The 25,084-nt window shown below is 36.8% G+C and overlaps 1 protein-coding gene across 28 annotated transcripts in view; it reads right to left on the reverse strand.

Moving 5' to 3' along the window:
* Positions 1 to 1,590: 1,590 nt before the first annotated feature.
* NAP1L1 (nucleosome assembly protein 1 like 1) overlaps positions 1,591 to 25,084 on the reverse strand; it is a 36,873-nt gene continuing 13,379 nt past the window's right edge. For 11 of the 28 annotated variants that reach the window (XM_086398754.1, XM_086398753.1, XM_086398746.1 and 8 more), the window contains 15 exons: positions 23,439 to 23,475; positions 19,185 to 19,270; positions 17,662 to 17,764; positions 10,174 to 10,315; positions 9,861 to 9,941; positions 9,045 to 9,173; positions 7,825 to 7,896; positions 6,892 to 7,031; positions 6,309 to 6,454; positions 6,195 to 6,214; positions 4,787 to 4,909; positions 4,018 to 4,047; positions 3,453 to 3,503; positions 2,420 to 2,490; positions 1,591 to 1,730 (listed from right to left, as the gene is read on the reverse strand). In XM_086398754.1, coding sequence (XP_086254880.1) covers positions 2,455 to 2,490; positions 3,453 to 3,503; positions 4,018 to 4,047; positions 4,787 to 4,909; positions 6,195 to 6,214; positions 6,309 to 6,454; positions 6,892 to 7,031; positions 7,825 to 7,896; positions 9,045 to 9,173; positions 9,861 to 9,941; positions 10,174 to 10,315; positions 17,662 to 17,764; positions 19,185 to 19,270; positions 23,439 to 23,455 — 1,176 coding nt within the window. In that variant the 5' untranslated portion in view covers positions 23,456 to 23,475 and the 3' untranslated portion in view covers positions 1,591 to 1,730; positions 2,420 to 2,454. Of the gene's footprint in view, positions 1,731 to 1,809; positions 2,491 to 3,452; positions 3,781 to 4,017; positions 4,048 to 4,786; positions 4,910 to 6,194; positions 6,215 to 6,308; positions 6,455 to 6,891; positions 7,032 to 7,824; positions 7,897 to 9,044; positions 9,174 to 9,860; positions 9,942 to 10,173; positions 10,316 to 17,661; positions 17,765 to 19,184; positions 19,271 to 23,438; positions 23,476 to 25,084 lie in introns of those variants that run through there. The other 17 variants (XM_086398764.1, XM_086398761.1, XM_086398763.1 and 14 more) reach the window with 8 other exon arrangements.

The following is a 25,084-nucleotide window of genomic DNA, read 5'->3' on the forward strand; positions in this document are numbered from 1 at the left end:
AGGCCATCATGGCCTAAGCACAGAATAGCCTACTCAAAATATCTCCACTCTTCTTAAAAAAAAGAAGTATATATACTCATTCTTTTTCAAAAACGACCCAAAATATCACCAGTACATTTTATAAAATTAAATGCAAATTTTATTAAGGATTTCAAATTACATGTCAAATTTCTAAAATGGAATAAAACCATTTTGAAACTGGAGAAATGGCACTGATGAACACTGATATCCCTTGAATCTCCAACATTAAAAAAAAAAAAAAAAAAACTCCTCTGCAGACCGTATTCCCCCTTGATATATAACAAGAAATAGTTATCTCTTCACTTTGGCAACAGCTATTTCCTAAAGGAATGGTTTTGCTGCTACTTTTAAGTTCATTAAAAATGGGATTCTATCTTCAGATTAAAATTTTTTAGTTCAGAAAAGGCTGTATTCAGATGAGCTATGGGTACCAAAAAAAAAAAAAATCAGTGCAGAATGTCTAATTAAAACAAGCAAAATCATTTTGAAAATAAAGAGGACAAACAGAAGGTGTTTTCATGGCATTTTTTTATAAACTACTGCAATTGGTTAAGGATTTCCAGTAGTTAATTAAAAGTTCAGGAGGAATGGATAGTACTATACAAATAACAAAATGTGTTTATATTCTAAGACCTTAATACTAAATTTTTAAAACAGACGCTTTGCTTTATCACCTCTAAAAATGAGCCCAATGTAATTTTATTAAAACCAGGAATTCTAGTTGTATTTCTGTAATTCTGTAATTACAACCCAATTAGTCCACTCTGTCAAACCTTTAATATTCATCCCCAAAATTAACAGTATTTAGCCTGAGGTATTTTAAATGTGGCTCTACAGTCCCTAATTTAATGGCATTTTCCCCCTCTAACAATGGTCTTATTTCCACTTTAGTCCCATGACATCTATAGTATTAACTACAATATAGTCAAAAATTAAAGTAGCTGGAAAAAATCCTAGGACCCCTTGAAACAGCTGCTCATTACCTACTTCTGTTGAAACAGGAGCCACACAAAGATCTACAAGTGTTACCTGACTGGATCCAGAATAAAGGTTCTTAAACTTGGTTTACCAGTTAACTATTCATATCAAGCCTTGGTATAATTAAGATGCTGAATATCATATACTTGTGGTACAACAGGTCCAAAGTTTTGAGCTTTTAATGCAACTTAGAAATATTTCATAAAATTTTTAACTTAATATGCCTTAACACATCTGTGAGGTAGTTAAGTCAACAGTACTACCCATTTTAATACACAGTAAAGCAAAAGGCAAGGTAAGTAAATGACACACTTTAAGCACTAAGAATTGGAATTAACTGTAGAGGCTTGGGGCCTTCAGTCTAGTTATGACCAAAGGAAATGAAATTTAACCTTTCACTTTTTCTATGAAAACCATTAAATCATTTAAGACTTTTTTGTCTTTTTTTCTTTTAATACTTTCTTATTAGTAGATGTAGTAGTACCTCTTCCAAATTCGGCACCCTTTTCTTCAGTAATATGGTAAACTGGGTACATAATTTGAGCTGGGACTCTGCTTCTACCTGACTTAGTACAAAATTAAGACATTATCTTTTGAGAACTAAAATTATATGACATTTTTATTTTAGGATGCAAAAACAAAAATGAGCAAACAAACAAACAACAAAAAACTTGAAATAGGCTTGTCAAATGATGTAAATTCATCCTTTCCATGGAAGCAGAAGGTAGATCCTACCACAAAGAAAAGATGCTTAATTAATGGAGGTTAAATTTTAAAAGTACAATTAAAATAAAAATAATGAGGCATAACTTCTGAAAATACTAGGTTTTATTCACCTCCCTAAGATAACCAATAACCATACTATTAGTTAATAAGCTTTTCTTATAGTAAATGGTGTCACCTGACATACAAAAACCTGTTAATCTAAGTTATCAGGTGTAGGCTTACTGGAAATTCTTAACCATATACTTGTCTTGACAAGTTTTGCTTTTTGAACGATGAATTGTCTTAATGCAAGTCATTGTATTTCTGTAACAAAGTAATGAAAGGCACAGCTCTTGCAAGCAAACTTAAACCCATTCAACCAGCTGAAAAAATATTTTGGTTCTTCAGGAAAAAACTTAGCAAGACAAAAAAATCTGGTTCATTTCACAGTTCTGTTCATTTTCATAGCTTTAATCTATCAGTTACATGATAAAAATACTCCAAGAAGAACCAAACTATATAGCAACGGACAAACATGCGTGAGAGAGTCTGTGCACTCGATGCAGCTGGCAGAAAAACTAGTTAAAATGCTAATTAGAACAAATTTGGTCTTTAAAATATCAGTTCCTTTCCTTTAAAAAAAACTTCTGAGTCTACCAAGAAAATACAAAAACATAAGGCTGTAAGTAAATAATAGCTGTGTTTAGGCTATTACAGTGCAGGTTATCCTCAGGCCTCATACATCCTGCTTCACTGCTGCTTGCACTCTGCTGGGTTTTGATCCTTCTGTTAAAGGAAAACAACAGTCAATCTATCTTTTTCTATCCGCTTCAGTTAATTTTTTCAATAATAATAATTATTTTAATTATCACATTATCTCAATGTTGTCAAAATTTTTGCCAAATTTTTAAAAAATGGCATAGTAATTATAGCAAATTACTCAAATATTAGTCACAAAAATGCTAAAACAAAGTCCTGATTTTACACTGTAGAATGAACGCCATAAAGTGAAACACATTAAAGTATAATCTTAAAATAACCAAATTATCTTAAGTCATATTACCAATTGTTTCTGCCTTTCAAAAATACTAATTTCATTCATATTTAGCTGTTAAGACCAATACAGACATGTCAGAATATTTGATTTTTTAACTACCCTCTCTTACCTGATGACTAGGTTAAAGCATCTTCTGGGTATTTTACAGCATAAGCAAATGAATAAACGCATTAAAGAGAACCTGGAAGTTTCAAGTGAATCCTGGTAACACCCAGCATTTTGTAGGGGATAAAGTCCTTTCCTGACCCTGATATGACACCTTCCTAGGAACAGGAAGACTAGACTAGGGTATGGAGAAGAGGCGACTGGGAGAACCTAAGAGCGCTGCTCTCCTGTTTCTGTGCACTTCTGCATTCAGATGATTTAAAACTGTTTACAAGCTTTCCTTAGAAGAGAAAACATCCTAAACAACACCAGCATAAGTAATTTTGAATGCTTAAAAATGCCCAAGATAAGGCACCATTAAAATAGAATCCTAGGGGTATTTAGGCTGAAACTATGAAAACCGTAAGGTCAGAACCAAAAATAAAAGTTTCTTAGGAAAGGTACATTGAAATTACACGTACTGTTGAAATGCCAGTGAGGATTTATTAAAGGCTTTAATGGGCAAAAATAAACTTTATATTCAGAAACATCAATTCATATTTAGCCTGCCTTAAATTTAACAGAAAACAGCACTAATTTTGCTCACCTTTGGGTCATAGTCTGGATCATTTTCCTCATCTCCTTCTTCTTCCCCTTCCTATATTAAAGTTCAAAACGCATCCATGAAGTAGGTACACAGGAGGAAGGAATGGCTCATAATGTAGGGAGAACTTAATACAAGTTACTCTATAAGTCAACAGATTTTTCATGATTACAGAGTTTGGTGACAATGCAATTTAATTTGAAAGCTTCTAATATGAAAAATTTCCCAACACAACTTGAGACATCCAGACAGGTTTTATTGAAAAGATTTACTGCAGCCAACGTTGAAAAAGTTTACTGCAGCTTTTGACTTCTTCAAAGAGCTGATAACCCTGCAGCAGAACAGAATTATTTGAAATAAAAAAAGTGTTCTGAGTTTTGCAGTTTATTTATTGAAACCTCATACATACATTGCTTGGATGTAGAATTCTAAAACCACGTTTTTCCAAAAAAAAAACGTTTTTATCCCGTATCATGGAATAATGAATATACCAATGGAATACATAAGTCACTCAATTGCTTCTCAATGTGTTAAACAGAGAATTATTTGCTCATTTGGTAAACATTACCTCATCCGCTTCTTCACCTTCTTCATCATACTAAAAAAGGGAAAAAAAGATGACGTTTGAATGAAGCTAACATCTGAATGTAGCATTTACTTAATATCCACCACCATATCCACTAATGTCTAAAAAAAGGAAAAAATACTTCCGTTTGGCAACTGATTAAAACAAGGACAATAGCTACATGAGTCACGCAGCTCAGTGCCATGATCTAAATTTGACAACTTAAAAAATAAAAATAAAGAACACAGGATAATCATGGGTAAACTGTGAGCAGGTAACTATGACTGTAAATATTACTTGTCTGTAAAAGGACCTAAAGCCTATTGGAATGATTGCCACTTAACAAGAAAGATGTCCAAAATATTGGAGAACAACCTATTTTTACCTTAAGTTGTAACTTTGTATTTCTATAAATAAAAATTCCATGCTTTCTAATAAAGATTTTTATCAGAATTCTGTCCAAGGTTATGATTTGTTTGGTCAAAAACATGTAATGGATTTACAACACTAACCCAACATACTGAGGTTTTACTATTTCAAAGTAGCCTTCCTAATAGTAGGAAAATAAAACTACAATATACCAAACACACAGATTCTAAGAGAATCTGTTTAAAACACCAAAGAGGTTACCAAAAAGGATGTAAGTAATCAGCCTAATTTTGAATTATTCTGTCTTGCTTTTTAACAGCTCCATCTATTCATTAAACCTCTCCCCAGTTCTGACTACCACACCCTCACCAAAGGATTCACTGCAGGATTCAGATTCACTCACATCATCGTCATCGTCTTCAATAGCTTCTCCAGTAAAGTATAACACTGATCTTGGGATTATACGCTCACGTAAAAAGTGACCAATTTCAAAGTCTGCAGCGAGGATAGCTTCAGAATCATCATCCTGTTAAGGAAAAACAGAACCACAAAATGTAATAACTTACTAAATTTGGCATATGTGGGACTGCTCAGTTTAAATCATTCATAGAAACTCTCAACTTCAAACATTTAAAAGTAGCTCATGTGTGCATGGTCAAATAGTCTTCTACATGTGCCTTAGGTTTACAGGTTTTTAATAAAAAGAGAATGTTAGGTCAGTGTGCCTACTGATCATTGCTTAGTTTCCTCTAGTTTAAAAGTTACAATAGCAACTTTGCTATATGACTGCAATTTTCTTTTAAAGATATTACTGAAAACACCGAATGGAATAAAAGGAAGGATCTCAGGCTCTTATAAATAAAATTATGTATATGGCACATAATATAGACCGGAGAGGATCACTTCATACTTCCTGAAAGAGACTTATCCAAGCAGCTGGGCAGTGCCAAATGTCATGAAGTCCTACTTGATAAAGACTAAGTCAGTCTCGGATTACTACTTAATGGCAAAGTACAGCATAGAAATGCTGCTGACATTATTCACAATTAAAATTATTCCACAAGACTAAAGTTCCAATTCTGTGATACTAAACAATGAGTAAATACTCTGTGAAATCCTGAATGTTTATTTTCGATCCATCAACACAATCTCATCTAGTAACAACAACAAAACACTGAAGGGTTAGGGGAGAAGACTTTGAAGGAAAACTTCTAATCGCAGACAGAGATGTTCTATCCGTAACTACTCAAGACTGTCTTTTGTTACCATCAATACTTGGTAATAAACTTAAGCCAAATTCAAAACATGTCTAGCCTACACTGCATATACAGATTTCTTAAAGGCTGTTCCTCATTCCAGGCTGCATGCCAAGCACATTTCAGCTATATGATCAACATATATAAAATAACCACATTTCTACTGGAATAATAACTACAGAAAAAAAATCTAAGCAGAATGTGATTAGTGTTTTCTAAACAGTATAAATGACTTAATACACTCCATTTTCCATAAGGAAGAAAACTTAATAGTTTGAAAACTTGAATCCCTCACGTCAGTACTTGCAAGTCTCAAAAGAAAAGAAAATCTTTAGCCTCCCACCATTTCTCAGTGGAAGCAGCAAAAGCATTTTCAAAGGAGTAATTTTTCAGATGTGTAAAGGTCCTCTTCTCTGCATTAGAAAGCCTCAGTACAAAATACTAGTGGCCACTTCCCCACTCCTCACATTTGAGAACCAGTCTTTTAATTTTACATATACAGTCCTTTAATTTTATATACAGTAAACAATTCAACAAATAAACAATTCAGCTTACCAGATCTCCACTCTCAGGAACTGCAAAATTGAGAAAAGAAATCCAAATGAGTAAAAAGTTAAACAGAGCTCATAATAAAACAACCATAAATACTCAAAGCAAAATGCTATTTACCTTCAGGAGGGGCAAAAAAATTAAAGAAAGAGTCATTAGAAACTGTTTTGGTCACAGTACGAACTGTCCCACGTCCCTTGTGTTTCTGCTTCTTCTTAATCGTTTTCAAAGTGACATTCTTCCCTTTTTTCCAATCTATCTGGCACCTTCCAAAACAAAGGGAAAAGAATGTCTATCACAATTAACGCATTTACTTTCAATTGCTGGAAAGCTGACATTTTTCTAAGTAAATGTTTTATTTTCCAATTTTAGAGGGGGAAATTTGTGCTGCTTTCTGTAGCAGTATAGAGAGAAAATTTTTATTTCTAAACAAATTTTTTCAATAAGTGTATTTATAATTACCACAAACTCACAATATAATACATTCAAATGTGTACTCCTTTGGAAAAATATCTATTATGGTCCATGGAAAATCCTGCAAAAATGGTTAAGCTCTTCTCAGAAAACATCTTACTGAAATATTTGGAGATAAACTATGTATGTATGTGTGTACCAAGCGGACACACTAGAAAATAATATCACATATCGTAAGTAAAATAAAAATAGATGTAGCATTCTATTAAAGTACTAAAATGAAACTCACCCTGTACAACCCATAATTTCTGGTCCATCAAAAGAAAAGGGATCAGAATCATCTGGTTCTGACCTCATCCTATATGTCTTTGTCAACACTTCATTTGTGAAATATTCATTGGGTTCAAAGTGAAATTCTAAGACAAAACTCTTAAAAAAAAAAAAAAAACACATTAAATTAAATTTTTCCATGATAAAATTTCAATGCTTTAGTAAATAAAGCTTAATGTATGATTTCTATAAACAAAATTTTAAGTGACAAAGTTCTATTCTGGGAAAAAGTCGTAAATCCCAAATTACCTTAAAAGCAATGTATGGCACCAAATAAACTGAGCAAAACTTAGTTCAGCTTACACTGTTTAGTAACATGTTTATGAAATAGGTTAGGTACAGCTGAACAGTCTCTCCCTTCTTCCCGCCATCTCCCCAGAGAGGACTTTCAATCTTAGACTGACAGAGCAAAGGCCAACCTTAGCACATGTAATAGAACATGCTGCATGTGCTACAGCTCACAGAAACTCTGCCCATGCTTTCCATATAGTCCTGATGGCTTCAGGGAAAAGCTGCTGGCTCATCTTCCATAATGAAGAAGGAAGAACCCTCTAACACCTTCTGTTCTATTTACTTTCTAGACACATGTTTTTTAATACAGAATAAGCATTTTCTTATTCACTTTGCTGTTATTTTTAATACATTTTAAATTCAGTATCAAAAATGGGTGATTTTTACTATCAGAGGGAGGAAAAGGAATAAATACAGCATCACAACTATCAACATGCAAACTTTAATTCCGACTAACAATTCAAAGTACCAAATATCATTTTCAATTTCTTCTCACTCCCTTGTCTAATTGTCGAATGTCACCTTTCTTTAGAAAGTTCCATTGATCTACTATGTAAACATCTAATGCTACAAAACTGGAAATATTTCAAGATTCTTTTACCATAGGCTGACCAGCATCTGAGAACTTCACTTTAATATCTTTCAAGTGCTTCAGAATAGGCTCATCATGTTCCTTTAAATTAAAAAAAAAAAAAAAAAAGATCAAAACGAGTATCTAAATGGCATTTTAAGACTAGAGTTCTTCTATTGGACGATATGCATTTAACCAACCGAGACATTTTATTGAAGTTTTATGTATAATTATGAACCTTAAAATTTACTCTCCAGGTTTTATGCCTTATACTGTTTAAAAATGTTTTCTGATCATAATTGCTACCATTTCCAGCTGCTTCTTGTTCCTTTACTACTTTGCTAAAAAACAGAAATGCAATAAGCTGTCATTGTTTTGAGATAGTTTCTTTTTCATGATATTAACAATCACAACATAAGGTAGTAATAATGCAGATGAAAGTGGCCCAAGAAATGATTCAGATTAGGAGAAGCAAAGTTTCCCGAAGGTGACATCTATATTGGTTTCCCAGAGAAAAGGACAATTATTAAAATAGGTAAGTAAAGAACTTGCTTATCAATGTAGGAGACACAAGACTAAGGTTCAAGCCCTGGATCAGGAAGAACTCCCTGGAGCTGGGAAAGGTAACCCACTCCAGTATTCTTGCCTGGAAAATTCCATGGACAGAGGAACCTGGTGGGCTATGGGGTCCCAAAGACTCAAATATAACTGGGCATGCACACGCACGCACGCGCGCACACACACACACACGTATGTTTACAGTGTTCTTCGACAATGCAAATATTCCTTGGAATAGTTTCAGAGTGAAAAAAGTCTCTCTGGTCAGACAATCAAACAACCCACCATAACCTCCATACTCTGCCATCTAAAACCAAGAGGCACAGGGCTATGTGAGAATTACAGTGAAATGAGCAATTATGTAAGAAACTGTTTCATTATTTAATTTTTGGAAATGAATTTATTTGATTACATTAATCAAAGCTGCAATTCCCCTTCTACCAATAATAGCTCTTTCAAAAGAAAGCCATCATGGGCATTCCCTTGCAGTCCAGTGGTTAGGCTTCTATGCTTCCACTGTCAAGGGCCCAGGTTTGATCCCTCATCAGGGAACTAAGATTCCCATAAGCCTTGGAGCACTCTTTTCTCCTCAAAGGCAATCATTCTATAAAAGTCAACAATACAGAAACCAGTCATTTAAATTCCACAGGTTTACTCTTTGAGGTAAACTGGTGTTTTATGAATAAAATTACCTGAACCATATCACTGAGCAAGTCAACATTCTTAAAAACGGTCAACCAAAACTCAGGAATTCCCTTGGGATCTTCTTTTTCTTCATCCTTTTTCTCATCTTCGACCTTGGCCTTTTCTTTTAGCTCCTCCTTAATAAAAGACAGCATTAATGAATGCTGGATACCTAGATTAGACATCTTGATAAAATGTTTTACATTCAGGACCCAACAAACCATCAACTAATTCTAACATTCAGCCAAAGAAATTCTAGTCTAATTGTGTAAACAATGCTGTACCCACAGCAAACCTTTACTTCTATAAATATTCACTATACCATATCCCTCCCAAAAAAAAGCTACTAGGACCCATGAGATGTACAGAAAAAAATTTTAGCTTCATGGAATAAAAAGAATTAAGCACAGTAAAGAGAAAAAGCAAAAGAAACATAAACCTTGTTTACTGCCTCACTCACTGGTTTTCTTAATTAAAATATATTCTCTTAATCAAGGTTAAAATATGAACACTGGAGAAAGAGATCACCTAACAGGGCACTGGATCTGTGTCACAGCCCTGCTATCTATAAAGGTGGGCAGGACACTTAGAAGCCTTCACCTCCACTCAAAAAATGGGAAGAATCCTTTTGTATGTCATCAGGAAGTTCAAAGTAAAAGTTTATATCAATCTATAAACTTTAAGTACTATAAAAATACAAGGAAAAAGTAAATTTGGGTATAGACAGTGCCAGGCTAACAGTGGCTCATCTGCACGCATATCCATCTCACAATAAAAGAAATATTCCCAAAGTATAAAAACATACTAAAGATAATAATACCAACCGAAATTTCATCTTCCTCATCTGGTTTCCATTCACACTCTTCTTCTGTAGGTTCATAAATGGCATTAATGATCTCAAATCGCTGAAACGATTAAAAAAAATTGCATAAAAACTCTGGCATCCAAGCTAAAAATTGTGTCTCATTAACACTCATAGATTTAATGACTTCATACTACAAGCTGAATTGTTATTATTGATAATTTCCCCAAATATCTTTAATAACCATTTTGCTGAGAGGTCTAACAAAAGTTTGTTTATATTTTCAAAGCTTTATTATCTACTTGAACTTTAGATAAAGTATTAGAAAACATTACCTTATCAAACAGAGGCTGATAAAGAACAGCATACTTTCTTTCAAGATCATGAACTTCCTCATAGAATTTGGCTTCTATCTGTGCACATTTAACTTGAAGGTTTTTGAGAGCATTCACTCGTCTTTTAACTACCCTAGGCAAGCTGAAAGGTTAGAAAATACCAATTATACAGCATCACAGTAAAACACAAGTCACTTTTGTCATATTGAAATTGATGCATAAAAGTTAGTGAATGACACTCATAGTTAGCAACATGCATGCTCATTCATGTCCAATTCTTTGTGACCCCATGGACTGCAGCCTGCCAGGCTCCTCTGCCTGTAGGACGGACTCTCCTGGCAAAAATACTGGAATGGGTTGTCATTTCCTCCTCTGGGGATCTTCCCAGCTCAGGGATCGAACCTGGGTCTCCTGAATGGGCAGGCAGATTCTTTACCACTAAGCCACCTGGGAAGCCTTTAGTGAATGACAGGTTTCCTATTTGAAGCAAAAGGTACATTCAAATATAGACCTCATGACCATTAAGCATTTCAAAAGAGCAAATTTAACCAGGTAGCAAATTTAAACTGTAAGAAAATGTAAACTGTATCACAAATCCTTAATCTTTCATTGTAATCACACCTTAGCACTGAGCTTGTCAGTGCTGGTATCTCAGGTGTGAAACAGTCTATCTCATACAGTTAAAAAGTCATGAACTGACTATCCTGATAACCTGAATTATTTTTTAAAATATGAACTGAGGGAATTCCCTGGCAGTCCAGTGGTTAGGACTCTGAGCTTCCACTGCAGGGGACACAGGTTTGATTCCTGGTCAGGGAACTAAGATCCCACAGGCCACAAGGCTTGCCAAAATCAGTGAATAAACACAAATAAAGTATGTACAGTTGACCCTTGAACACAGGTTTGAATCACTTATATAGAGACATTTTTCAGTAGTGAATACTACAGTACTATACAGTATGTGGCTGGTTGAATCCGTGGAGATGGAGGAATCAGATACAAAGGGCGACTCTTTATATACTGTTATACACTATGTATAAAGTTATACACTGATTAGCTCCTTATTCAAGGGTCAACTGCATATCTCACCTGTGTCTATTATTATTACAGTAAAAGAGGGGACCATATCTCTTTCTGGAAAAAGAATGGTATCCTACAGCATTATTTTTTTTTTACTCTCAATATTTAATTTGGAATTTGAAATTACATTAAATAAGTACATAGTATTTTATGAAGAGGGGAGGGGGATTCTTAAAATAACAGCTTTCCTGAAGTATAATTCATATGATCCACTATGCGACATAGATTAAAAAAAAAAAAAAGAATATACACACCTAGTTTATGAGCCCCTCAAAAAATTACTGAACTTATGAATCCCTCTAAAACCCAAAAAACATTCACTCAGGCAGTTTGTACAACACATCCAAAATCCAGGTTAGAATTTCCTGCCGTAACGAATGGACCTAGAGATTGATATACTGGGTGAAGTAAGTAAAATAGAAGAGGAAATATTGTATGACATCCCTTATAGTAAAATCTAAAAAGAAATGATACAAATGAACTTATTCACAGAACAGACTCACAGAGAATGAACTTATGGTTGTCAGAGAGGAAGGAAAGCATGAGGGGAAAGGAGAGTTAGCAAATTTGGGATCGACACGTACATATAGCTAGGTTTAAAATAGATAGCCAACAAGGATCTACTCTGTATCACAGGGAACTCTGTACAATGTTATGTGGAGCCTGGATGAGAGGAGAATTTGGGAGAGAATGGATACATGTAAATGTATGGCTGAGTCCCTCGACTGTCAACCCGAAACTGTCACAGCACAATCATCAATTCTCCAATAAAAAAATCAAAAGCTAAAAAAAAAAATTTCCTGCCATAGACATATTGTTGTAATCAAATTAAGTCTCTTATTTAGCCACTTAAGGTAAGTAAAACAAACAAAAAACAAAAACCTCAAGTATCAAGTTTTATTTCTTATCCTTGAAAGTAAAATGTTCTGTCAAGGCGGTCAAAGAACTTGGTCACCTAGCTTTACCCTCAACTTCATGTCCAAAAAAAAAAAGACCACCAATCCTAGAAACTTTATGGAGCCACACACACACACACACCGTGAGCAAATTGAGACACACACACTCACACGCACACACATCCCATGAGCAAATTCTGAAGACCGCAGGCTGCCTTTAACTGGTACAGACAGGGTGAGCGGACTGCAACTTCAAAGACAGGGATGGGTGGTGGTGATAACCAGAGTAGGTAACTAACGGTGAGGTCAAGCTGGAAGAAAACTTTTGTGCAGCAAAGCTTTTAAGTACTGCATCTGCTTTCAACGCTCATTGCAGTCCCCTTCACCCTTCAGAGAACCCAGTTCTTATGATAACACAAAGAGCTGATGAAAGCTGGACGTGCTCAGAGCCGTAAGCACTCACTCTTCCCCCAACTCCAATCCAGGAGCAACAATTACAACCAAAGTAGACTGCTTCCTCCCAAGAAACTGTCTGCAATTGCCAGCCCACAGTCTGAGGTGACTGGGCTCTCCTCAGGCTCATCCTGCCCCCTCTCTCTCTAAACCCCATGAGACTAAGATGACTGGGCTCTCCTCAGGCTCATCCTGCCCCCTCTCTCTCTAAACCCCATGAGACTGAGGTGACTGGGCTCTCCTCAGGCTCATCCTGTCCCCTCTCTCTCTAAACCCCATGAGACTGAGGTGACTGGGCTCTCCTCAGGCTCATCCTGTCCCCTCTCTCTCTAAACCCCATGACACTGATGTGACTGGGCTCTCCTCAGGCTCATCCTGCCCCCTCTCTCTCTAAACCCCATGAGACTGAGGTGACTGGGCTCTCCTCAGGCTCATCCTGCCCCCTCTCTCTCTAAACCCCATGAGACTGAGGTGACTGGGCTCTCCTCAGGCTCATCCTGTCCCCTCTCTCTCTAAACCCCATGAGACTGAGGTGACTGGGCTCTCCTCAGGCTCATCCTGCCCCCTCTCTCTCTAAACCTCATGACACTGATGTGACTGGGCTCTCCTCAGGCTCATCCTGTCCCCTCTCTCTCTAAACCCCATGACACTGATGTGACTGGGCTCTCCTCAGGCTCATCCTGCCCCCTCTCTCTCTAAACCCCATGAGACTGAGGTGACTGGGCTCTCCTCAGGCTCATCCTGTCCCCTCTCTCTCTAAACCCCATGAGACTGAGGTGACTGGGCTCTCCTCAGGCTCATCCTGCCCCCTCTCTCTCTAAACCTCATGACACTGATGTGACTGGGCTCTCCTCAGGCTCATCCTGTCCCCTCTCTCTCTAAACCCCATGAGACTGAGGTGACTGGGCTCTCCTCAGGCTCATCCTGTCCCCCCTCTCTCTAAACCCCATGACACTGATGTGACTGGGCTCTCTTCAGGCTCATCCTGCCCCCTCTCTCTCTAAACCCCATGAGACTGAGGTGACGGGAGCTCTCCTCAAGCTCATCCTGAGCCCTCTCTCTCTAAACCCCATGAGACTGATGTGACTGGGCTCTCCTCAGGCTCATCCTGTCCCCTCTCTCTCTAAACCCCATGAGACTGAGGTGACGGGAGCTCTCTTCAAGCTCATCCTGTCCCCTCTCTCTCTAAACCCCATGAGACTGTCAAAACCAAAGTCTAACCGCCAACCCTCCCTCGATACTCACAGGAGTAACTGATATCACCCAGTGAGCCAAAGAAATAAGATCAGAATAACTAGATGGTTCCTGAGTACTACGCAAGAAAGAACTATTTAGCATCTAAAGCATTATTAGACACATGAAGAATTTAAACAAGAATGTAAATATATTTAAAGGGATGAAGGAGGATAGATACTATGAAACAAGACCAAGAACTGTAAAACAAGGTGGGAATACTAAGTATTAGAAATACAGTAACTAAAACAACCAACAAATAAGATAAACAATAGAGGTTCAACTGAAGCAAAAAAATCCATGAGATTTAAAAGCTCTCAGACAGGCAGTGGTAAAGACAGAAAAGCTAGAAGATATGGAGACATGGATGATAAATGTTAACAGTTGAAAAAGAGAAGGAAGGTAGATTATCTGAAGCAATGTGTATAATAAATTTCTCAGAGTTAAAGAAATATGAAAATCCTTACTCAAGGAACTGAGACGTTACTGAGACATATAACTATCAAAGACAAGTACATTCTAAAGGTATTAATGAAAAAAGCAAATAAACTATAAAGGAAAAGGAATCAAAGTGACATCAGGCTTCAAAGGAAACAAGAATATACAATATAGAAGAAAAAAAATGAAGTGATATTTAAGACTCTGAACCTACAATATAGAAGAAAAAAAATGAAGTGATATTTAAGACTCTGAACCTATAATATAGAAGAAAAAAAAATGAAGTGATATTTAAGACTTTGAACCTAAAATTTTCAGATATGAAGACCAAGCAAAATTTCAGATATGAAAGTAAAATAAAAATTGCCTAAGAGGCTTCCAGAAATATGCCACAGACACTCATATTCATTAAAAATAATTTTGAGGAAGTAAAAAAAAAAAAAAATCCAGGAGATGTCACATAAGGTATAGGTGAATTAAAAATTGGTAAAATTTACTGTTGCCTAGAAGGAAAAAAAACAGAAACCTACAGGAAGTACATTATCGGTGAATTTAAGAGATCAATAAGGGTAAATAAAGCTATTAGATTATAAGCTATTTTACTATAATAAGAGAGAGGTAAATTAAGTGAATGAACATTTTTTACACATCTATCCCAGAAACTGATAAAGCATTAATCAATAACCAGAAATAAAGAGAATCTGAACAGTACAACTAATATGCCTAAGCTATTGACTTTGGCATATAGATCTTCACACTGAACATACCCATAACGTTTATAGAAAGTTTTATAGCTGTTAAAGGTTTTTTGAACTAAACATGCAATCAAGAAACTGGAAAGAGGAATAGAGCAAACCCAAATAAGGAAATAATGTTAAAGGCAAGGGGGGAAAAAGCAGCAATAACAAAAATATATGAAAATGGAAAATCAAAGCCTGTTCTTAAAAACATTAAGACTGAGACAACTGGAAAAACTAATGAAGATACAAAGTACAGAATACGGAAGGGACAATTAAGATTTTTTAAAAGTACAAACTGTATACTAATAAATTTTACACCTAGATAAAATGTATATTTTTTAGAAAATAAAACTCCACAATTGACAAAAGAGAAACTGAAGACATTAGTTTACCAGCACACGTAAGCTCTTTCCACTAGTGAATAAGGTAACTACCCACCCTAAGTATCCAACTCATATTTCCAGAAGTATATATTTAATATATAATTAGTAAATTCAAAGAAAAAGTCAAAAGATCATCAGAATCTAAAAAGGACAAGAAGACCACTAAAAAATCACCAATAGATACCAAATTAGTGAAGAGATTATACATTCAATTCTGGTAAAGATTAGAATGCTCATTTTTGATGCTAATGCTTAACACAATATTGAAAGTCCTAGCCAATGTTATCAAGAAAGAAAAATTACCATGGAATGTGATATAATGTGGAAGATGAGAATTAAAACTGCCCTTGTTTGCAGATGAGACTTTGGGGCTATGGGAAAAATAAAAGAACAAATTACTATACAACAAGAATAACAAGGTTTCTGGACACAAAATCAACTTTAATACTAATCAATAGCACTCCTGTATCATGAACAACTCAAATGGCAGCCCACTCCAGAATTCTTGCGACCAGCCTGAGGGACTCAGTGCGTGGGGTCATGAAAGAGTTGGATGTGACTCAGCGACTAAGCACAGTACACATACATATACACTGAATAACAAAATCAAGAGTCGGGAAAAAAAAAAGTCAAACAGAAAATACAGTAAAAAATAATAGTCACAATAACAATACAAATTAAGAACACTTCGTAATAAAATACAGAATACGATCTGAATAAATACAAGGACATGGATGAGACAATTTAATACCAAAAAGATAGTGGAATTCCTATCAAAATTGGAGTTGCTTTATTTTGGGGGTTCTGTTTGTTTTTTAAGAAAACCCTAATAAACTCACCCTCAACCATACATGGGCTAACGGGCTACAGATGGTAAGATCAATCCTAAGAGTGTGTTCCATGATGGGTGAGAGATGGTAGGAGAAAGCAACTGTCAGATATGAAGACCTACTCTAAAGCCAGAGTCAGTAAGTGGGACAATGGCAGAAGAACAGGCAGAAACAATGAAGACCGCTGCTGCAAGAGAGGAGTGCTGCTCAGAGACAAAGGCGCTTAGAAGGATCTGATGTGTGCTAAAGGTGGCAACATAAATGGGAAAGAAGGAACCGTGGAGTGAAGCGCTATAAAAACTTACTAAGAAACAGAAAGGTGATCTCTAGAAGGATTCAAGGTCTAAAGGTAGAAGATAAAACTAATCAAGTCAATAGGAAACGTAGGAGCAAGGAAAATACATCTTCAAAAGAATAAGACGTAGGTAAAAAAGTTAATGAACATAAAAATTAAGGATTTAATGGAGGACACCATGGACAAAATTAATAGAAATGACACAAAAATTAGTTACAAAGTCTAAAACTGAGAAAGGATTAAAATCCAGAACACATAAGAACTCCTACAAAACAAGAAAAAGACAGTAAACCCCCACAAGTGAATGGGCCAAAGGGTACAAATGAGCAACCTAAAAGGCTCACTCCCAATTATCATGCAAAGAACGTCAATTCATTAAAAATCAGAAAATACAAATAAACAAAAGGAGCCTGCATCTCTTTAGGCTGGTAAAGACAAAAACTATAAGGCTGAATGATGCCAACTGCTGGCAAGGACACAAAGCTAAATCAACCTTCACATATTCTGGAAGTACTGAAGGCTTGCATATCCTATAACTATCAATCCCCCCGAGAAGTACATACTCCAAAGAAACTCTCACACAACCCCTTAAGAGGACATGCACCAGGATGACCATCACAATGGCATCTGTGATGATGGAGCTTGGAGACAATCCAGATGGCCGTCAAAGAAAAAGCATACAGTGAAGCATGGTGGACGAACATCACAGACAGCCAGGGAACACAGAGAAACTACTGACTAAGGTACAGAGAGACAGCAACGTGGGCAGATCTTAAAGTCAAAGTTGTGTAAAAAATATCAGAGGCAGAATAAGATACTTGGGTTATTACTAATGACTTTTATCACCAATGAAATAAATAAGAAGTCTGTATTTCTGCTAATTCTCTGCATTTCTAACAAATCTCTAAACAAATCTCAGGGATGATTTAAGATTCATATACTTCCTATGGAGATGAACCAAAATAAACTTTAAAAGACCAACTCTAAATTGGTACTTAGCAAAATTTTAAACTCCCAATAATCCTATAATGAACATTAGCTTTTCCACTGCGACATACATTAAGTCCCAGATGACCTTAAAAATATTCACCTGCAATGCTGATTATAGAAAGACAGACTATGAAAAAGAAGAACGTGTACCTTTCAATGTATCCTGTTGGTGTTTCTACCAGACCATCAAGTCTTTCTTGAAGGGCTGCAAGAATCTGAGGATTTTGCATCATCTGAACAGTCAGCTGACGCGCTTTAAAAAAAAAAACAAAAGGGCATCGAAAGAAGGATTTTATGAAAATGTATTATGCTATTTTAATAGGGCAATCCAATCATGAAGCTTTCCTGACTAGCCCATAAATCTCTGGTATGAGTAGAGACGAACAGCAAGGTAAGGAAAATTCACTCTAGGAAAATCTAGCGTACAGAACAAGTTCAGGTTCCTAAAGATGTCTAAGGCCACCACTTCTCAAGGCCACTGCCACAACTATTCTGAACACTATCCTTTCTCTTCCTATGTGTTTTACCCACCTTGTGTTTTGAGAAGTTCAAAGATTCACCGAGATGCCTATCTGTGATCTTTGATAACCCTTTGAAGTCAGACAACACATAAGAAAACTGCAAAAACAGTGACCCTTTCAAGCCTGGGAGAAAGATGGTCAAATGAATGACCTGAATGATTCCTTGAGCCTGTGCATGTGCTTATGTGCACCTGAACCGAGTTAACAGTTGAGACGGTCAAAGGCTGTAACTAAAGCCAAACAAAATTCGGTTGATGGCCTCTAAAAATTAACACTCCATCCAAAAATAAGCTACATTTGTGCAAAACTATTCTGCTATCTCATCTGCTCTGTCAATACAGACTTTATAAAAAAATTGCATCAATTTTCCCAGTTTATGTCTTTATAGATCAATTTACTTCTAATAGTAATTTGATTCTTCAATGATATACAGTTGTGATAACCAACATACTTTTAGAAGTGCCAATATGGCCATAAAGATACAGTCCTGTATGATTAGTTCAGTAGTCTTCTCACAATAAACCTCATTCTGGCCTAAAAATGGAAGTCAAGTCATCTGGTACCTTGATATTCTTGCCCCTTTATACCCTAAAGCAGTATAATTCCCCACTAACCATTATTACCCCTTTTAAAAATAAATCGCTAAAGAAAATGTTGAGTGATTTTTGTCTACATTTAATAAATGTTCTTTTTTTGGTTGGTTAGAAAGAATTAAAAAAAGACAGACATACATACAACATATTTTCTACACGTTAAACCTTTTCAAGTCTAAGCTAATGTTTAGAAGCACCACTACCAACAACTCCTACCACTACCTAAGACACTTCTAAATTCAGATAAAACTCATAGGCAACTGTTTGACAAGACATGATGTCAAACCAGCAGTAGAGGGCCACAGTGACCGCTGATGGGTCAGCAGATCCATACCTTCCTCCCTCACTCCACCTCCATCTCCCTCACTCCACCTCCATCTCCCTCTTCCTTTCCATTTCTCCCTCCCCATCCCAAACATACATTCACAGGCAAAACTGCTGCTGTGGGTGTGGCTAATCAGGAAGGTGGACAGGTATTCAAAGAGAATGGCGTTTATTACTGTCCTGTATAAGATGTGAGCCAGCAATCACTGGCTCCTGAAGTAATTTAAAATAATACCTTTGATTTTTGTTTCTTCACCAGTTTCTTCTTCTTCTACTTCTTCAACATCATCCAAATCTTGATCAAGTTCAGACTGTTCTTTGCTATAATATTATAGTATCACACCAAGGTTCAAATGTACCAATTACCCAAAAAAAAAAAAAAAAAAATTATAGAAAACTTCAATTCATTTTCTAGGTTAATATGCCTCTTTCAAAAATATGAAACAAGAAATCTAAAAGATAATCCAGTTTTCAAACTTCGTATGTAAATAAGTAAAAATTGGAAGTACTTAATATTTCATTTAAAAGCTTTTCAAATATAAAGTTTATACTTTAAGCTAAAAATGTGGTTTGATGGGTTGTGATTCAGAATATAACATCAGAAAGTACGTGCTTCCAACTCAATATCTACTGATTTCACTCTTCCTAGTAACAGCACTCTTGATTTTATATGCGATGGTAATACATCAATCTAACAAGTCTACGTATTCCAGCCTACCTTTCAGATAGATGTGGCTATATAACCAAATTCTGGCAGTGAGATAAAAAGGAGAAGCAATGCAGAATTTTACCATCCTCCTTAATCGGATGGTGAACAGCTGAGGCTGTTTTGGTATTGCTCTCTCCTACAACAGGGATATAATGGCTAGTTCCAGCAGCCATGTCGGACCACGAGGCATCCTGGAGAAGAAGTCTCCAGCTAAGAATAAATACAGGAGTCTGGAAAAACAAAAGGCTCCTGAATCTCTCTTAGCTGTAGAACAACCACATAAGCCTGTATCTGTCTTTGGACTTTCCTTTTTCTTTACTTCATAGTGGAGATGAGGAAGAACAGTAAAAGTTAAGGGGAAGATCTGAGTCTACTTCATGCTCAGAGTAAAACTAGGAGAAAGTAACAATATCCTTCCAATTTCATCTTAAAATTCTAGTTTTTGAACATGATATTACAATCAGTATTAAAACAGGGATATCTAAGTCAATATAAAGAGCATCATACAATTTCTTATGTAATTCTACATTTTAGTATTTGGTTTAGAAAATCAGCTGCTTTCATATCTTAAAAAAGCATTTGAAAACTTAATTTGCACATAGGAACAAATATGACCTAATTTTCATACAGTAACAACTACAGAAAAGGTCAACCGTATTCTACAAAAATCTGTTTCTGTCAACTAAGGGGGAAAAAAGCAGTCTTCCCATCAGAAGCAACACAGATTATTTTGGGAGTATCTTTTATTATAAAATTAAGCATATTTAGAGCTAAGGTCACTAACTAAAGATAATGTGGAACAGTTCTTCCCCCAGGTGTCGTCTCATTCAATCACTTATTGAACATCTAAACCTTAAAGCTTTAAAACAAGAGTCCACAAACTGTCATATGGCCAAATCCAGCCCATTTCTATTCTTTAAATAAAGTTTTACTGGAACACAGCCACATTTATTTATTTACTGTCTATGGTTTCTCTCACACAGCCCAACTTCCCTGGTGGCACTATAACAGAGCTGAAGAGCTGCAACACAGACCACATGGCCCAAAATGCCTACAATATTTATGATCAGATCCTTTACAGAGTCTGCTGACTCCTGCTGTGAAGAACAAGGATCCTCTCTCCTCCTACCCTGCTAAGAGCTCACAAGCATCCAACAGTAAATAATGGAGTGGGAGGGGGTAGGGCAGAATCAAGCTATCACAACCAATTTCTTTCTTTTTTCGTTAAAACAAAATGAAGGCTAGATGGCAGATTGCACATACTCAACTGATCTTAATCCTTCTAAAATCTCCACTAAGATTATGATAAAGAAGTTTTAAAACAAATACGGAAGGACAGGGAAATAAGAGCCAACAAATTTACGGACAACTGAAATCTAAGTCCATAGTAGTAGAGCTGAGAACCAGCCTACAGTGTCTTTAAAGAACTAGGGCTTGGTGGTGAAGGTTGATAAAACAGGGAGGATAAGCAAACTGATAAATCTTAGGATGCTCTCTCTAGCAGAAGAGGTTCTGCTTTGGAAAGGGAACTGAGGTCAGACTAGAGGACCACAGAGAGAAGCATACTAGAATGCGGAATACAGACATTCCTCCCTAGCTGCCCTCTCCCAAGTTAGCCCCCCAAACACTCTTCACTGGCCTGTGTGACCAGCCCAGGAAAAAAGTACCATTCTAACACTGGGGATTCTCACAACAAATACCCACCCTGATGGGTATTAAATTGATTAAATACTAAATTGGTAAGTCTTTCCCTCCCCAACACTCAAACTCTCCAATTAACTTTAAAAAAAAAAAAAAAAAAATCCTTCAACTAAGCATTCCCTCCACCCAAGTCTTAATGAGCAAACAAGTATTACTTCCTATCTGAGGAAAGCCTCCTACACTGAGACCAAAACAGAGGGAAAGAAAATTTAAGACTTTAACAGGTAATACAAGGGAATGAGTATCCAGAGAAAAGAAATTATCAATCAAATAAGAAGATGCTATAAAACAGGAACAGGGAGCAAAGGAATGTTTGAAAACTAAAATAATAGAAATTTAGAAACTCAACACAGGAGTTAAAAGATAGTTTCTTCTGCTTTGTCCAGAAAGAAGAGCAGAGACAAAGGCAGAAACTAGAGCAAAACGCAGTCCAACATATAAGAGAAGCTCCAGAAATAGAAAACAGGAAGACATTCAACAAAGGAAGTCAAGCATATGCCCCAGAACTGACAGATACCAAGTTGCAAGACTGAAAGGGTCCACCACTGTATGCCTAACACAAGAGGCATAAAACCTAACAATGTCAAAAACTGTGAACTCTGAAGCCTGAGTAGCTTCCAGAAATAGATACATATGTCTGTATTTATTCAAAAGTCTCACATACAAGTGATTAAGAATTATGACGACTCTGAAATTCAACACTAGAAGCAAGCTGACAGTGGAGCAGTGCCTTCAAAATCCTAAAGAAGAGTGATTCCCAGATTAGAATGCCATGTCCAAACCATCAAGCAGAAGGTAAACAGTCGTTTCAGTCATGCCATCTCAAAAGAATTCACTGCCCTCGTACTCTTCCAAGGTGCTAAACCACAAGTACAAAAAAAGAAAACATGGGACATAGCAAACTCCAGAGAGGAGAAAAAGAAACCCCAGGAAGATAAAAGAGATGCACAGTGACAACGGTGAAGCCAAGGTCAAGCACGCCACACCGGGCAGCGTGACTCAGGAGACCGTCATTCTGAGAGCCTTCCTCAGCGACACCACACTGCCACTCTCCTTTTAATGAGGATCAGTGTGCGTGAGAGGACTGGCCAGATTCTTAGACGTACTTGAACGTGCTGCCCTTGTAATAAAGTCTCCTCCCTCCCACCTCCATGCTCTGCTGCCTACAACAGCTGCGGATAATCACATTATAACCCCTTCATCCTGAAAGGCTGTTTTACCTACTCCTTTGAGTTGGCAGCCTACCATGGAATTACAAATAGCAACAAACAGTGCCGCTCATCCCATTCTCCTGGACCATACTTCCGCAAGACATCCATCCGCACCAGAAGCCTGCCAGATGCTGACATCAGTAAACCTGTGGTTCCAGGATGTATGACCTCGCCCAGGGACTTCTTCAAAATAAGCCTTTGTAAGACTCAGGAAAGCTGAAGGCAGACCATGACCCAGACAGTCTTTCTTTTCGTACTTTTGACTTCTCAGCTATATTGCAATTTTTCTTTACACAGCTAAGTTTGTGACTGCTATTTAAGAGTTTCAAAAGTAAATACTGATTAAGAATTTGTAGGGGCTGAAGCTCTACAGAAAAACAGAAGCAAACTAGACAAAGCCAGGATAGTACTGACACATCTGGAGAGGAGGATGCAAATGAGAAGGGTCACACAGGGCTTCTAAGAGTAATGCTGCAATTCTTAAAAACTTGCACACAAGTGTCCTGTTGTTCTTTCAACTCTACACATTAAATTTTATAAACTTATCTTTATGTACGATACTTTACAGTTCAAGTTGTAAAATCTTTGAGAAATGGTAAAAAACGAATTCTCCAAATATTTATGACTCATTATTGTGCTCAGCACTTTCCTAAGAATAAACACCGACAAATGGTTTAGTATATTTATGACAATGATTATGTATACTGTATTTTGTCTTGGATACACTGTACCCAACTTTCAAAATAGTAGGTACTAAGCATTAGTCATTACATTTTCATAATACATAATTAGTACTGCTGTTAATTAAATCACACAGTACACAGTGAAGCCAAATCTCTGAAAAAAGAATCAACTTTCTGTCACTTACTTGTCGATGTCTGCCATGTTGTACAAATGCCAAATATCTATGGAGAGAAATATCAATGTTAAAAAAAGAAAACATACAATTTATTTAAAACCAGTAAAAACATCTGAAACCAAAGCTCTTTAAATCAATACCATACTAAAGCTATTATACACACACACACACACACACACACACACACACGTATATATATATACACTCCCGTTAAAAGTGTTTAAAAACAAACAGGGGCCAGGAGGTGGAACACTGACACTAGTCACTGAAGTAAATTCTTCAGAGGATGCTACTTAAAACAGGAAAGTTACTACTTGGCATTCAGAATCTACTGGGCAAGGATTTTTACAGCAGCACTGTTGGCTAAAAGAATCTGAGGTGTGCTAGAATCACAGGAAAAGAGTAATACAAAGAGTCTTTATTCAAATTCCTTTAACCATGAACGGTCAATTTTTGGGCTGCTTAGTACCTCCCAGTACTCTTGAGGTGTTCTGATGAAAACATATATATATATACATCCATGAAACCATCAAAGTCACGATAACAAATATACCCCTGCCTTGTTAGAATACCTCCCTCCTACCCTTCCTGCCTCCCATCCCAAGCAAGCGTTGCTCTGCCTTCTGTCACTATAGCTTATATTTTCTGGAATTTTATAGAAATGGCATCATAGAGTATGTACTTTCCCCCTTGGTCTGGCTTCTTCCATCCAGAATGAGATTTATCTGTTGTAGTACTTACCACATAGTTCATTACTTTTTATTGTATAGTGGTATTCCATTGAAAACATACATTCTATTCTATGTTTAAGTTTTCAGCTGTTGATGGACACTTGGGTTTTCTTTTGGGGGGAGGAGGTATTACAAATAGAGCCGCTATAAGCATTTGCCTCTTTGTATGGACAAATGCACTTCCCTGGTGGCTCAGGCGGTAAAGCATCTGCCTAGAATGGTAAAGTATCTGCATACAATGCGGGAGACCCAGGGTTCAATCCCTCCGCCAGGAAGATCTCCTGGAGAAGGAAATGGCAACCCACTCCAGTACTCTTGCCTGAAAAATCCCATGGACGGAGGAGCCTGGTGGACTGCAGTCCCTGAGGTTGCAAAGAGTCCGACACACAGACAAAATGCTTTACTTCTCTCAAACCCACTTGATTTTTTAAGTTATTTTTATCAAATTCATGTTAAAAGCCAAAATCTGCCACATACTGCACTCATGATCCCCTGGAGATCTTTTCTTTTCCCCCTAAGTTTAATAATTCTGGTTATTAAATGTCAGCCCTTTAAACTATTCAATGGCAGCTATAAAGCTCTGGTCCAGATCCACCAAGTAAACATTCCCCATCCCTTCGAACGCACTTAATGTCACATCACTGAATACTACCATGCCTCCAGCTTACCCTGAGTATGTCAGCACATTCGTCCATAATGTTCTTGGTTATTAGGGCTTCCCTGGTGGCTCAGACGGTAACTAATCCGCCTGCCATGTGGGAGACCTGCGTTTGATACCTGGGTTGGGAAGATCCCTGGAGGAGGCCATGGCAACCCACTCCAGTCTTCTTGCCTGGAGACTTCCACTGAGGAGCCTGGCCGGCTACCATCCACAGGGTCCGAGGAGTGGGACGTGACTAAGCGACGAAGCAGTTCAGATCAGAT

Source organism: Bos grunniens, chromosome 5 (assembly GCF_055505025.1).
Source record: "Bos grunniens cultivar Pamir isolate PY7600 chromosome 5, Bosgru_T2T1.0, whole genome shotgun sequence".
Classification (NCBI taxonomy): domain Eukaryota; kingdom Metazoa; phylum Chordata; class Mammalia; order Artiodactyla; family Bovidae; genus Bos; species Bos grunniens.